At 36.6% G+C, this 16,355-nt stretch overlaps 1 protein-coding gene across 1 annotated transcript; it reads left to right on the top strand.

The window, feature by feature from the left end:
* The first annotated feature begins 516 nt into the window (after window positions 1-516).
* On the top strand, window positions 517-15,186 carry LOC144972068 (methyltransferase-like protein 27). Its single transcript, XM_078913153.1, has 6 exons — window positions 517-2,259; window positions 7,416-7,577; window positions 11,623-11,754; window positions 12,623-12,761; window positions 13,990-14,082; window positions 14,948-15,186. The coding sequence occupies exons 2-6, from the start codon at window positions 7,437-7,439 to the stop codon at window positions 15,130-15,132; spliced, it is 690 nt and encodes a 229-aa protein (XP_078769279.1). The 5' UTR covers window positions 517-2,259; window positions 7,416-7,436; the 3' UTR covers window positions 15,133-15,186.
* Window positions 15,187-16,355: the final 1,169 nt, after the last annotated feature.

Genomic DNA, 16,355 nt, shown 5'->3' on the forward strand with positions numbered 1-16,355 from the left:
CTTCTTCTTCTTCTTCTTCTTCTTCTTCTTCTTCTTCTTCTTCTCCTCCTCCTCCTCCTCCTCCTCCTCCTCCTTCTTCTTCTTCAATTTTATCACCAACTCATCATGTAGTATCTATCAATCATCAGTTTTATCAATATTATTTTGACATTTATCCTTTTATCACCGCCTATGTTATGCCATGGTCAACATCATATTTTACTTAGAAGCGTCATCTTGATACCATTCATTTCACCACCATCATCATCATTATCATCATCCACCATACCCTCTTGATTCATCTGCTATATTCATTCATATACATTTCTTTGATAACCAGATCATTACATTTTAAAAAGACTTCATATCATATACACTTATCTCACGGACTTGTTGTGTTCATACATATATATATATATATATATATATATATATATATATATATATATATTATATATATATATATATATATATATATATATATAATATATATATATATATATATATATATATATATATATATATATATATATATACATATATATATAAGTGTCGCCGTCTGGATCCGAACCGTGCACACTCGTGCTCAGACCGTGTGACAATACCCATTTCCAGGCGCCCTTCATTGACCACAGGTACAGAATAACATATTATGGCAAACTGAAATGAGATGCGAAGACACGCCAGTCTATGGGAAATTGATTATAGATGAATTGATATGCATGCTTTATTTAAGAATGTTTTATTCAAGTAAGACAATCCTGTTTATATATAATATATATAATCATTTTTTACACATACACTATGAATATTTGTATATATATATATATATATATATATATATATATATATATATATGTGTGTGTGTGTGTGTGTGTGTGTGTGTGTATGTCAATATCTTGCCAGCCATAACATTCAAAGAGTTACGGTTGAAGCATAAATTTACTGCTTGTGCTCAATGTTGCTGTTTTGATTTCGTTTTTTTTTTATTAAATTTTCTTTCTTAAATTTTTCATCGGCTTAAGGAATCCTTATTTTTTCGAGTGACAAGAATCACCTTGGGTTTCCATGAAAAGAGCATCGTGGGAATTGGGGTGAGATGTCTTTTTAAGGCCACATATCGCAAAGTTTGGGTGTCGAACTTTTTGTACCTCAAGGTTAGAAGTGAAGACCAAAGCGCTTTGTCAACCTCCCATCCTTTTGATGACTAACCGACTGGTTCTATAAAATTGCCATTCAACTTACGCCGCAATAATTGTTATAGTCTCTTGTTATTGTTTTTGCCATCCGCGTTTGTGAGTTGTTCTCACTAAACTGTATTAACCAGACTATAAAAGTTCATGGTTACACAGAATTTGTGTGTTGGTCCGTTATACTTCCGGATGGCAATGTTGTGAACTCCTTGGCCAAGCGCATTCTATCTATAGCTCATAAGCTCATAAGCTCATAACATTGCCACCCGGAAGTGTAACGGACCAACAGACAAAACTGTGTGTAACCATGAACTTTTATAGTCGGGGTAATACAGTTTAGTGAGTATCACTCACAAACGCGGATGGCAAAATACAATAACAAAGGCCTGAGTGACGTCATCTGCATACTATCTATAGTCGAGTGAGTCAGCCTCACAGTTTGAGTTTTTCACAATGTTTTGACCCCTGATAATCGCATCCATCTATAGTACCCTTCTAAAAATGCATGGTTGCTACATATTTTAAGGTCTCAATATTGTTCAGCTTTCTAACTGGCTTATGAAATGAAAGCAGCAAATGCTTCCAACTCTTTCATCACGCACTCAATTTATAATATCGTTTTTATGACGACGGGTTTTTAAAATTATCACATTTTTATATTATTGTCACATAAGATTTAATCCTAAATGGCATCACTTAGAATGCTGTATAATAATTCCAGTTCTATGGTCAATTTCAGTTGATATGTAAGATGAAAACAATCGTTTACAAAATCCAGATAAACTTTGTAACCGGAATTTTACTATAAACGAATTTACAATCTAAGTATATAATATTATAGCATCAGAGCTTTGTATGCATAGCATAATATGATGATGTCTGGTCATGCTAATTTGGAACAAACAATCCGATGTGCACAAATAAGTACTCTATGTCGAATTAAATAGTTAAATACAATAAAATGTTAAAAAATAACTTTTATGGATACAATGAATAATTTTCATTTGAAACCAGCCATGAAATTATGATACGTGTGTTTGTTTCTCTTTTGTTTTGGACAGGCGATTGTGGATTGAAATAAATTGAGGTAAAGTTATTGAATGAAATACAATATTATTACTAATATATATCATGGTGGTGAAAAGGTATCTAAAAGAACCTCTTCCAGTTTCATGTAAATAGGAGCGATCTATATTACCTTTCCGTGTGCTTGAGGTCATTGGTCACATTGGAATATGTGCTCAAAATGACCGTCATAGTGAAAAGTGTTCACAGTTTGAGAAATATCCAACATCACAATACTCTTCAACAGTCGTAACGTCACTTCCTTCTTAATGACACATGGTAACTTAGTAACACTGGCTCTAAACTATCGGAACAATGGCGGACGCCCGTATGAAATATTTCTCCGGTGAGCATAAAAGCGTATTCAGAGGGAAAAACCCATAAATTTGATCTTGTTTTGACTTTTACACATTCTGATCACGAGGCATATGAAATGTACTAGCCAGCAGGAAGAATAAAAAGTAATGATTTTCTTTGTTTAGAACCAAGATGGCCGCCGTTGCCGGGCGGCGTGACATCAGACTACTGAATCCAATTGGATTCAATAGTCTGATGCCACGTCGCCCAGCATCGGCAAGTAGTGTGGTTCTAAACAAAGAAAATCGGCACTTTTTATTCTTCATGCTGACTAGAACTTTTCATATGTCATGTGATCAGAATGTATAAAGGTCAAAACAAGATCATATTTTTGTATGTTTTTCTCCTCTGGATAAACTTTTTTGCTCGTCGGAGAAATATTTCATAAGAGCGTCCGCCATTGTTCCGATAGTTTAGAGCCACTTACTAAGTTACCATGCGTCATTACGAGGGAAGTGACGTCATGACTTTTGAAGCCTATTGGTCATTTTGCTCAGCGGGACTCATGGGTATGTTTAGAACTTTCATAAACACAGCAGCGTGTTTACATTAATTGAGAAATGTCCAATCGTTGTACAGCAACAAATCATGTGAACGATGACTAAGTTGGACAACAAAATGATCGCTCCCATTTTTCTTCTTCTTCTTCTTCTTCTTCTTCTTCTTCTTCTTCTTCTTCTTCTTCTTCTTCTTCTTCTTCTTCTTGTTCTTTTTCTTCTTCTCCTCCTCCTTCTTGATGATGCAAGCCAAAATACCCCCCCCCCCCCCCGCCCAGTTCTGGTTATGAGCATAAATCACAATATAGATAGCATGCGCTTGGCTAAGAAGCTCATAACATTGCCATCCGGAAGTATAATGGACCAACACACAAAACCGTGTGTATCCATGAACGTTTATAGTCAGGTTAATACAGTTCAGTGAGCATTACTCATAAACGCGGATGGCAAAAAAACAATAACAAAGACCTGAGTGACGTCATCTTTGACCTATCTATAGATAGTATGCAGATGACGTCACGCATGCCTTTGTTATTGTTTTTGCCATCCGCGTTTGTGAGTTGTTCTCACTAAACTGTATTAACCAGACTATAAAAGTCCATGGTTACACAGAGTTTGTGTGTTGGTCCGTTATACTTCCGGATGGCAATGTTGTGAACTCCTTGGCCAAGCGCATTCTATCTATACATAGTATGCACTTGGCTAAGAAGCTTATAACATTGCCATCCGGAAGTATATCGGACCAACACACAAGACTGTGTGTAACCATGAACTTTTATAGTCTGTTTAGTGAGAACAACTCACAAACGCGGATGGCAAAAAACAATAACAAAGGCCTGTGTGACGTCATCTTTGTTCTATCTATAGATGGATGCGATTATCAGGGGTCAAAACATTGTGAAAAACTCAAAATGTGAGGCTGACTCACTCGACTATAGATAGTATGCGCTTGGCAAAGAAGCTCATAACATTGCCATCCGGAAGTATAACGGACCAACATACAAAACTCTGTGTAACCATGTACGTTTATTGTCTGGTTAATGCAGTTTAGTGAGAATTACTCATGAACGTGGATGGCAAAAAACAATAACAAAGACCCGAGTGACGTCAACTTCGAACTATCTATAGATGGCGTGGCGGATGGTGGATTTTTGATGATCGATAATACCCTTTAAAAAAGTAAAAGGATAGCAATCAAGTTTAATTATTTCTTCTCCCCCCCCCCCCCTCCCTAAATTGACGCTTAGGAACACCTATTGTGAGTACGTATGGCCTAGGTCTATATTACACAACCTAATTCAGATTAACCGAAGGTGAAAACAATATCCGACAATCTAACTCTCGCTCAAACTAAATCGAAACTCTATGTGCCATGTCTAGTAAATACAACCGATCTTGGGGAAAACACCCTGATCTTCAAGACTGGATTAAACTAATGACAGATGACGATACGAGGGCATACTGTAAGTATTGCAAAACTGATTTAAGGAAACTTTTGAGTGGTCTAAATGAGCACGCAAGGGTAAAAACATAACTATTATTGATTATAAGTGTTTTAAATCAAATGGCGCATTTTGGGCAAATGTCGCAGATGAAGTAGGATAAAGTTGGCGGATTTTGGCGGATTTCTGGCATAAAGTAGGCGGGATTTTTGCAAAGGTACCTGGCAACACTGATCCGCTCTAGGATCAGCTTCAATAGATAAAATGCGCTTGGCCAAGGAGTTCACAACATTGCCATCCGGAAGTATAACGGACCAACACACAAACTCTGTGTAACCATGAACTTTTATAGTCTGGTTAATACAGTTTAGTGAGAACAACCCACAAACGCGGATGGCAAAAACAATAACAAAGGCCTGAGTGACGTCATCTGCATACTATCTATACCTTTATGGCCTCATTTTCCCGTCACGGCTTGCTGGTTCTGTGTGTCAGTCCTATTATAAGAGGACTTGTTTTCAAAAACTCTGTGAGAGTTCAAGGGCCATTGAAACTTTTAAAAACACGTTTTGCCATTCAAACGATTCAAAATACATGTTATTTGATAAATGTACTAGTAGTAGTAGTAGTAGTAGTAGTAGTAGTAGTAGTAGTAGTAGTAGTAGTAGTAGTAGTAGTAGTAGTAGTAGTAGTAGTAGTAGTTGTTGTAGTAGTAGTAGTAGTAGTAGTATTAATAGTAGTAGTAGTAGTAGTAGTAGTAGTAGTAGTAGTATTAATAGTAGTAATAGTAGTATTAATAGTAGTAGTAGTAGTAGTAGTAGTAGTAGTAGTAGTAGTAGTAGTAGTAGTAGTAGTACCAGTAGTAGTAGTAATATTAGTATTAGTAGTAGTAGTAGTAGTAGTATTAGTAGTAGTAGTAGTAGTAGTAGTAGTAGTAGTAGTAGTAGTAGTAGTGTAGTAGAAGTAGTAGTAGTACGAGTGTAGTAGAAGTAGTAGTAGAAGCAGCAGCAGCAGCAGCAGTAGTAGTAGTAGTAGTAGTAGTAGTAGTAGTAGTAGTAGTAGCAGCAGCAGCAGTAGCTGTAGTGGCAGCAGTAAGAGCAGTAGTAGTTTTGATTATGAGTGACGTTGACATCTATTAGGCTCAAAGATAGTATTAACTAAAAGGTTGTTACGCAGAGGGATACGATGTGGATGATAGTGGTGGTCAACCTTGGTGTTGAGTCCGCGTGGAGTCAGCATTCCCAGCGACTTGATCAGGTGAGTTTCTCTTCGTCAGCGGGAGGAAGTGTCAGAATGGCAAAACCTGAACACACACACACATACACACACAAGCGCGCGCGCTCGCGCACACACACTGTATATCGCAGTGGTCAGGCAGATTGAAGTGTCTGGCCACTGCTGTGTCTGCATAGTTCGATATGTCGCGCAAGTTCTGCACGAATCTGTCACCCAGCCTCTTTCCGGTCTTGCCAACGTAAGCAATCCTACACAGGGAACACGCAGTTGCATAGACTACGGTCAGTGCATGTAAACAGCAGTCTGAGGTCCCAAATCTTGTCTGGGAAGCTAAGGGTATCGTACCCATAAGTCTTGCATCGGGGTTGCATGCAAAATCTAGCTGAAGGCCCATCAATGGGTATTGGGCTCCAGGCGGCTTCTGACAATGGTTACGATCCCGTCGGTATGTCACCAACGGGGGTTCTGAGAAAACTCTGTGGGTGTCTTCGTCCGTCTGGAGGATCCCATAATTGTGCAATAGTCCCTAACCTGATTTGCATGAGGATGATGCGTGAGGACTAAAATGAGACGCTGCATCTCCTGCTTCCTGGCGTTGCGAGGCATCATCGTTGCTTCTCTCGACACGAGGCTGGCTTTCCGGACAGCCTCATGCAAAACCCGTTCGGTATATTATTCCCGTGCCCTAAAAAAATCAAGCATACGATCACGTTGAAGCTTAAATTCATCATCTTCCAGGCAGAGTTGGAGGACGTAAATTGAATCATATCGATTAGAATTCTGAAGATTACGACGAGAGGAGACGAATTGCATGTTGATGAGGGATGAATATGAATCTCAACACAACAAATAACTTAACATGAAAACTTGACAAAAGAAAACTATGCCTTGAAATTCAATAAGAATGGAAAATATGCACTCAACTTGAATGATCGCAGCTTCTTGGCGGCGGAGGAGGAGGGGGTAGAAGAAAAGAATGTGAAGGAGGATAATGAAGAAGATGAGGAGAAGAGAGAGAAGAGAAAGTGGAAGAGGAGGAGGAGGAGAAGAAGAAGTAGAAGTAGTAGTAGTAGTAGTAGTAGTAGTAGTAGTAGTAGTAGTAGTAGTAGTAGTAGTAGTAGTAGTAGTAGTAGTAGTAGTAGTAGTAGTAGGAGTAGGAGTAGTAGTAGGAGTAGTAGTAGGAGTAGGAGTAGTAGTAGTAGTAGTAGTAGTAGTAGTAGTAGTAGTAGTAGTAGTAGTAGTAGTAGTAGTAGTAGTAGTAGTAGTAGGAGTAGTAGTAGTAGGAGTAGTAGTAGTAGGAGTAGTAGTAGTAGTAGTAGTAGTAGTATTAGTAGTAGTAGTAGTAGTAGTAGTACTCGTAGTAGTAGTAGTAGTACTCGTAGTAGTAGTAGTAGTAGTAGTAGTAGTAGTAGTAGTAGTAGTAGTAGTAGTAGTAGTAGTAGTAGTAGCAGTAGTAGTAGAAGTAGTAGTAGTTGTAATGGAAGTAGTAGTAGAAGTAGAAGTAGCAGTAGAAGTAGTAGTAGAAGTATTAGTAGAAGAAGAAGTCAATGATTTGATACATCTAGAATAATAAAGCGAAATCAAAAGTTATTTCATAGACACACTGCATCTAAAAGGACAATACTTAAAATTAAATTCTTTCTCAGACTTCTTTTTAGATCATCACGATGCAAGGAAACGGCGACTCTGATTTAAAGAGAGAAAGGGACTTGGCGAAGATTGCGAGTGAGCTCGTGCAAAGTGACCTATCCTTCGAAGAATCTCAGAACTTGTACACAAAGTGGGCAAATGCTGGATCATTTGACTACGTAATTTCTTATATTTTTTTTGTTGTTGGCTTAAAATTCCATACACACTCTTATGTTACGAATTATAAAAACTATTATTCGGGGAATGCTTTTGTCTCCGATTGTGCCCTTAGTTTTGTCCAACACAGTGAACACTGCTATGAGAAATGGGCTTGATGATTTCTACCCCGTATTCTTTTTTAAAAATACTAGTAAAAAGCCCGCAATTTCGCGGGGAAAGAACTATTTTTATTCGATACTGTACTCACCATCATTTAATGAGGGCAGATTGGTAAACAACGTTGTCTGTGTAATTTGATATATCTTCGGTTGATTTTTCTGTGTGGCCCAACATGAAGTATAAGCCACTATAGCCTCTGACCCGTGACACAGCAACATACAGTTGTCCGTGTGTGAATACCCGTTGTGGTAAGAAAATCCCCACCTTGCTTAATGTCTACCCCTGAGACTTGTTAATTGTCATTGCATATGACAATTTTACCGGAAACTGTCCTCTATTTAGAATAAATGGTAAGCCTGAATCAGTTGTTGTCGTCAGATTGATTCTAGGGATAAACACTATGTCGCCAGCTCTACTACCTGTAATCATCTTGGGTTCTAATACTTTTGAACCTAATTTAGTTATTAACAAACGGGTGCCATTTAGGAGGCCTGATTTAGGATTTATATTTCTAAGCAGCATGACTGACGTGTTGGCTTTCAAATGTAATGCATGTGGAGGAAGTCCGGGAGATGTAAGTTCGTTCAAGAATTCAATTGGGTATAATTTGATGTCAGAGTCACTTTGAATGGAATCAGCATTGCGGTAAATTTGTTCAGTTGATGAGTTCAACCTGGACAGAACGGCTGCATTTATTTTGTCAACATTTTCATGGGTTGTAGTCAAAATTGCTCTCTCTCTGATAGATAACGTTCATCCGCAAAGTTCAGATTCAAATCATTGTATACAGCATTTATCAAGCATTCTGGGTCATTTTCAGGAAGGCATAGCGCTGTAGGAGCTTTCGGAATGACTCCCATTTACTTAACTTTTGAAAAAATAAACATCCTAGCACCTTTACTAAGACTTATGACAAACTTTAATAGAAAAAGAAATATCCTCCGATCTCGAGCTAACTCTAATAGAAACAATGATGACAAATTGAATAAATAAACGCCTGACAAAATATCAACGGTGAAAATACAAATTTAAAGAATACTCGGGATGTAGGAGCTTTTGGAATGTCTCCCCTTTACTTAACTTATGGAAAAACAAACATCCTAGCATCTTTACTAAGACTGATGACTAACCCTAATAGAAAAAAAATATCCCCCGATCTCGAGCTAACCCAATTAGAAAAAATGATGACAAATTGAATAAAACAACTCTCGGACTGCTTTGCACTACCTTTCAATACTTAACAAATCAAATGGCGGCCGAAAATCAAAACAATGGTCACATTAGGAAATTTTAAACTTTTACAAATCTATCAAGGTTTGTTCTAGAGTTTTAAAAATACTTATATATAATGACAAATTGAATAAATAAATGCCTGACAAAATATCAACGGTGAAAATACAAATTTAAAGAATACTGGGGATGTAGGAGCTTTCGGAATGTCTCCCCTTTACTTAACTTATGGAAAAACAAACATCCTAGCACCTTTACTAAGACTTATGACTAACCCTAATAGAAAAAGAAATATCCTCCTATCTCGAGCTAACCCTAATAGAAAAAAATGATGACAAATTGAATAAATAAACTCCTGACAAAATATCAACGGTGAAAATACAAATTTAAAGAATACTCGGGATGTAGGAGCTTTCGTAATGTCTCCCCTTTACTTAACTTATGAAAAAACAAACATCCTAGCACCTTTACTAAGACTTATGACTAACCCTAATAGAAAAAATCATTCGATCTCGAGCTAACCCTAATAGTAAAAAAAGAATCAAAATGGCGACTGAAATAACTTCATGTGATCAAGTGAATAATATCACTATGAATGCCACGATTTGCTGAAAAATGCCAACACACACACACATGTATACACCACACACAAACACACACACACACACACGCACACACACAAACATACACGCAATTAGAACATACTACTACATAACAACACTGATCACCGCTAAATCAACAACACAACGGAAGTAATAATAATACTTGATGTCATAAATAGATGACGCAAATTGACAACTTTTTACAGTGTCAAAATTAGTTGATTTTGAGAGTCTAGTGTCGTCGGTACGTATTTTATGATATCTGTTTGACTCAACGAACTTTCAAACTGACTTTAAATTATAAAAGGAAATCAAGTTATCTGTTTATCTATCTGTAAAAAATACATTTCTAATTTTCAAATCTTTCAGTAGAGTTGTGCGCCGTATCAATTTTTTTTATTGACTCAAATAAGCACAATGTTCTCCACAATGCTATATTTTTTAAAGAAAGGATATAACTTTGGTCTGTGCCACACATTTATACCTGGCTACAGTACCAATAATGTTTTAAAAAGAGTTTTACGACATTCAATACACTGAGTGATGTGTTGTTAACCCAACGTCACATATATATTAGAAATAATCCTTCTGTGTGGGAAGAATCGCAATTAAGAAGCATGCAATTTCGATAGTAGTAGTTCAGGGCCATCCGATTCATTGAGCCACATCTAATCCGGTTTTATAGCGTTAAACGGACAGTAACAATTATTTGTTACCCTATGGAAAAGACGCTGGTCTTCTTCTTCTTGTTTTAGCGTATCCCGCATTTTGCAGGATCGCCATAATGAATGCCACATCTCCATGCATCTCGGTTCAGCATATCTTCCTCCAGGTCCAGTTCTTTCATATCATCCTTTGCCTTATTCCACCATCTTTGGGCGTCCCTTTTTCCTCTTTTGGAAAAGACGCTGGTCTATCACACACAAAGAACTTTCTGCCAGATCTGATAAACCCAGCTACAAATTCACTGCAGACAATGGCTGCCAATTTTCTAAGATGATCAGCATGTTGTTTCATCAGATTAGAAAAAAAGTGATATGTCGCTTAACTAATTATTGCACTATTTAGAATTGCTAGCTTTTGAAGACGTAAATTGCGCGGCTTACACATAGGCTATTTACAGAATTCATGAATAGAAATACCACCATACTTAACACACAAGTCCGACAAGAACTTTTTTGTCAGGAGAGGAACTGACTCATCTTATAACATGAAGCCAATGGACTGTGCCCTTATAAATTGCGACTCTTGGTAGAAATATGTGAGGGGCGAATAATAGAATATTCTTGAAATCCTACGTCTGGAATTTTAACGAGTTCCCAATATCGCTGCGCGACCTTGAGAGCGCACATTAGGAAAGAGTTCGACAGTTCAAACGTATGAGTTCAAGAATACTATATTATGCGCCCCAGATAGATTTCTACTATAAATCACATTTTAGAAGAACACAGTCCATTTGCTTCATGTTATAAGACGAGCCAGTTCCTCTTCTGACAATAATGTTCTTGTTGGATTTATGTGATAAGTATGGTGTATTTCTGTTCAGTAAGTGTGTTTTATGTTTTTGATATACCTCTGCAATGAGCTCAACCATGTTAAATCTCCAGATTTAACTTACATCAACGGGTGAAAACTTAACCGACATCAAAATATTTGACCTTTAGAACTACCATTGTGGCAAATATCTTTACGCGTCAAAATATATTTTTAGTAAAACCGATTGCATGCCTGGGGGATTGAAGGGGGGGGGGGGGGGGGGGGGGGGAGGGTGGATAAATTTCTTGCACTCTTTCGCTTATATTTACAAAGGGTAATAGGGTTGCCTCATAATATTTTCGCTATTATTTATTATGCTATTGTAAAAACAGTATGAAACACGAGAAGATAAGATAAGATATACTTTATTGATCCTTGTATGGAAATTATAAGCTTGTTCTTGAATAATGAGATTGAGTAAGTTTTTAGTTGAGATAACAGTTTAAAATATCTAAGAACAACCAGTCATTGACACGAAATGTGCATATTATTTTTATTTTTAATTTTGTTTTTCCAGATGTTGTGTTCACGCCGGGAAATCTATGCTGGACCTCACATAGTTATGGACAAATGTGTCCAATTCATCACTGATCGTAACCAAGCATTGCTCTTAGATTTGTGCTCTGGGCCAGGCATCATTGCGGAAATGGTTGGTAGAGAAATATTAAATTGGGCCTTCAGAATAAAGCGGCTTAGGCTTGAAGTTTATCTCGCTTTTATTGATGACTATAGGATAGTACCAGTTTGCTTGCTACTCATTGGATAGGACGCTAGTCTTATCTCAAAATGCGTTTCGCCAGGATATATATATATATATATATATATATATATATATATATATATATATATATATATATATATATATTATATACTATATATTTATATTATTTTGAGGCGCTGCACTGCGGCTGACGCCTTGGTTATTCCAGTTTTCCCTTGGAATAGACCCTAGAGACAAATTTCCCCTATGGGATGAATAAAGGGAATTTTTAAATTATTAAAGGATATTTGTCATTCTTTTTTCTTTATGAAACTTTTTGAATATTTTTTGTTCACAGTGTATGGGCATTGTGATAAATTGAAGAAAATATAAAATCTTTGATATTTTCAATTGAACCCGCAAAGACAAATGAGGTGAACTTTGGATTAAGTTAAGTTTTCTTTCTAACCTTTTTCACTGTTGTTTCCTTCCCCCCGATTCAGGCAACAATTTATTCAATATAACTTTGATTTACTAAACTCATGATACCATTTCGGAATAAATTTTTAATATGAACATGAAAGGATGAATTTCACCTGTTTTCATCAATCTGAATAGGCTTGGCAGTGATGTATATTCGGATCCATCTTATCAATTTGGTATTGACTTGACTTTATGCTGACCCTTTGTAAAGCACTTCGAGCACGTTTAGTGAAAATTACTCTATTTAAATGCTCAATTTTTTGTTGTTTAATTATGAATTATTTATGAATTAAAATCTTAAATTAATTTCTTTATTATTATTTTTCACGCACAGCTGCTGGAGAAAGGTTTCAAGAACATCCACGGCTTAGACTCGTGTAAGGCATTCAATGAGATATCAAGACGCAAAGGGATTTACAAAAAGCTATTGGAACAATGCATCGGAATGGGCTCCGTTGTCGCTGCTAATGATGGTACGTAGTCGTATCGCCCTGCCCTACAGAGTCAACTCGTAGCCATCGATTACTTATAGCCTGACACTGACCAAAGAATGACGTCAAAAGACATGTCTTTGGTCGCAAAAGAAAACACATCGTGAGTTGTATTGAATAGTTCAACCAATGAAATCACTTGTTTCCTTGAGCTCTACTAACGACAACTCACTAGACGCTGCACAAACCTTTAAAATGACGTCAAACTGTAATACTGGAGGGTTCTAGTGTCAGGCTATAAGTTAACGATGGCTACGGTCAAATTGTCGCTGCCTGACCAAAACAGTTTTCCATGTTGATCACAAAACTTCAAAAGTCTCAACCTTGAGACTTCTTGGAGCAGCGTGGCACACTATATTAAAGTCTTTGCTTCATACTCATACGTATATCATGAAATGAATAAAATCAACTCACATTCCGTCCAATACACCCATTCATACGCGCCTTCACGCACCACACAACACTCTAAATGAACACCATTACCGCACATCTACTCTCCATCAAAGAAGATCGCACAACTGAAGAGACACCTCGAGTGTCGAAGCGGCTGTATTGGACGAAATGTGAGTTGATTTTACTCATTTTATAATACTCTGAATTGTTAGGTTAATCGAGCAATATCAGAACTACAGGACACCTAAGCTTGGTGAGAAGTTGCCAGGCTTTGATACCAGTAAGAGGAGACACTGGGTGGCTGCGATCGTCTTCGGTCGAGAAGCTGCCTAACAGCAAGTGCGCTTCATCAGTGGGGACTTTCCACCTGTCCAACATGTACCCGATGTGGGCAAGAACCCGAAACGGCAGAGCATCTAGTCGAACGGTGTGTTGTGACGATGCTACCAGGCGGGGTCGCGACGGTGCACGAATGCTGATCGGACTTTGCTGATTGAGTCGATCGTCATAACATAGTAGTGTGAGAACCATAAGAGGCTGCTGCCCTAGCTTAATTTGCGGCGCTGCACTGCGACTGACGTCTGGATGGTTCCAGTCTTCCCTTGGAATAGACCCTAGAGACAAATTTCCCCTATGGGATGAATAAAGGGAATTTTATTTATTTATTTATTTATTTATTTAAGATGGTCAGATGAATGAACTTGACATATAGGAACGTCAGATTAAAAGCAAAATCGTTATAGACTTAATATTATCTGTTTTCAATAGTTTTATACATACATGAACGATAACGACTTTAGATTGGTCAATCTCCCAGATATCTATGACGCTGTTGTTTGCAATGGTGCTTTCGGTCCTGGCCATGTACCATGCGATGCTCTTCATGAAATCGTTCGAATCATCAAGCCAGGTTGGTTAGTTGAGAAATCATTCTGATATGACAGTTTACCTACCTCTTCAATTTGGAGACACTAGTTATTAGATTTAAAGTCAAAATTATCAAAAGTGCAAAAGAATAGTGTTTGCAGTTCAAACACTGAAAAATACTAAATCAATTCTCAACAAATTGCTGATGAGGATTAGCAGAACATTTTTCACATTCTATTGATTTATATGTTTAAAACAACAATAAATACAGAAACGTTGAAACAGCTCATCTCCATCCTAGCATACGAGAGGCCGATAGCCTTTCTTTCTCTCATTCTTTCTCTCCCCCCCCCTCTCTCTCTCTCTCTCTCTCTCTCTCTCTCTTCTTTTTTTCTCTCTCTTTCTTTCTCTCTCTCTCTCTCTCTCTCTCTCTCTCTCTCTCTTCTCCCCCCCCTCTCTCTCACTTTCTCTCTCTCTCCCTCATATCTATAACAATGTCTGTCATCCCTTCCACGAAAAATTATCTTCAGATAAGCCAATTTTACATTGTTGATTTTATTCATTTGATTTACGACTGTTGTAATTTAGATTGTTATGTTTTTAATTTTCATTGTATTTCTTTATTTATTTTAAGAATATTGAGCGTCTAGACCTTGATGAAATAGGGTTAAGGAGATATACCAATGCCCTTTATTTACTTATCATTAGATATCTCTCGATTGATTTGATTAATATTTAATCCCTCAAAATAATGATAATCAACTAAATACACAGGCCAGTCCAAGATTGGCACTCAGTTTAAAAGCATATGGATTATTGATAATGTCAGCCTATATCTTCTATATTCCATTATAAATCAAAATCCAATATAGCTATCTTTTAAAGATCACGTGATTGTCTTCCTCCAGGTGGTTACTTTATAAACACCATTCGAGAAGAGTTTCTGACCATAATACCAGAATACAAAGACAGATTGAAACCATTGATGGACCTTCTAGTGGAAGAAGGAAAATGGAAAAAGATTGTCTGGGAAAACTATGACAACCATTTCAAAGAAAAACAAGGAGTTGTCATGATCTTTCAAATTTGTTGACGAGGTCCAAGTCTTAGAAATATTGAATTCGTCATCGTCGTGAACTTTATTTTCCTCTTTGAATTTTTCAGACATTCCTTTTTCCTTTTTTAAAATAATAATAATAATAATAATAATAATAATAATAATAATAATAATAATAATAATAATAATAATAATAATAATAATAATAATAATAATAATAATAATAATAATAGATCTTTATTGTCCATAAATATGGCAATTTGTCATTTAGTTACACTTGTTATAACTTGTTATATGATAACTCTAACATTGAAAAGATATTTCACTCATACTTATTCTCTCTCTCTCTCTCTCTCTCTCTCTCTCTCTCTCTCTCTCTCTCTCTCTCTGACACACACACACACACACTCTCTCTCTCTCTCTCTCTCTCTCTTTCTCTCTCTCTCTTCCTCTCTTTCTTTCACGCGTGCGATATACACAACATAAACATATTCATTTCGTTTTCAATTTGTAACAATTGTGGCAATTCGACACCAAATATTATCATCATTATCAATTGGTCAATTAATCTAACAGTAAATAAATTAATCAGTCAATAAGTCAACGCATCAAACCTTTGTTTTGCTGTAGCACATGAAATATTCAACATTTTTATTGCTGATGGAAAGTATGTATCTATTCAATCCCTGCCTTTATAATTACTTAGGGATACTTAGCAATGATTGTTAGCACAGATTCTAATTGATGTTGAGGCAAAATGCTCACAACATCGATTACTGTGTGTAACCTTGAAAGTATATAGTCTTATTGATAGAATTGAGAGAGAACTAATCATAAAAATGGCGGTCTAAAAACAATAACGAAGAGGTGAGTGACGCCAATCTCGTTTTTTCTATAGATCCTCCCGTTGTTCTTTTTCAGGCCAGGGGCTCCTCAAACAGCCAGTGTTGATTTCGTTGTTTTTTTTGGCTGCAGTCATATAGTATTTTTTTTTTCTCTGTAGTCATGTAGTATTTTTTTTGTCTGTAGTCATATAGTATTTTTTTTTGTCTGTTACATATATTTTTTTCTCTGTAGTCATGTAGTATTTTTTTTGTCTGTAGTCATATAGTATTTTTTTTGTCTGTTGCATATAGTATTTTTTTGTCTGAAGTCATATAGTATTTTTTTGTCTGTAGTCATATAGTATTTTTTTTGTCTGTTGCATATAGTATTTTTTTGTCTGAAGTCATATAGTATTTTTTTGTTTTGCTCCTTTC

Source organism: Berghia stephanieae, chromosome 4 (assembly GCF_034508935.2).
Source record: "Berghia stephanieae isolate SIO BIC M18660-M18661 chromosome 4, UCSD_Bste_1.3, whole genome shotgun sequence".
NCBI classification, from domain to species: domain Eukaryota; kingdom Metazoa; phylum Mollusca; class Gastropoda; order Nudibranchia; family Aeolidiidae; genus Berghia; species Berghia stephanieae.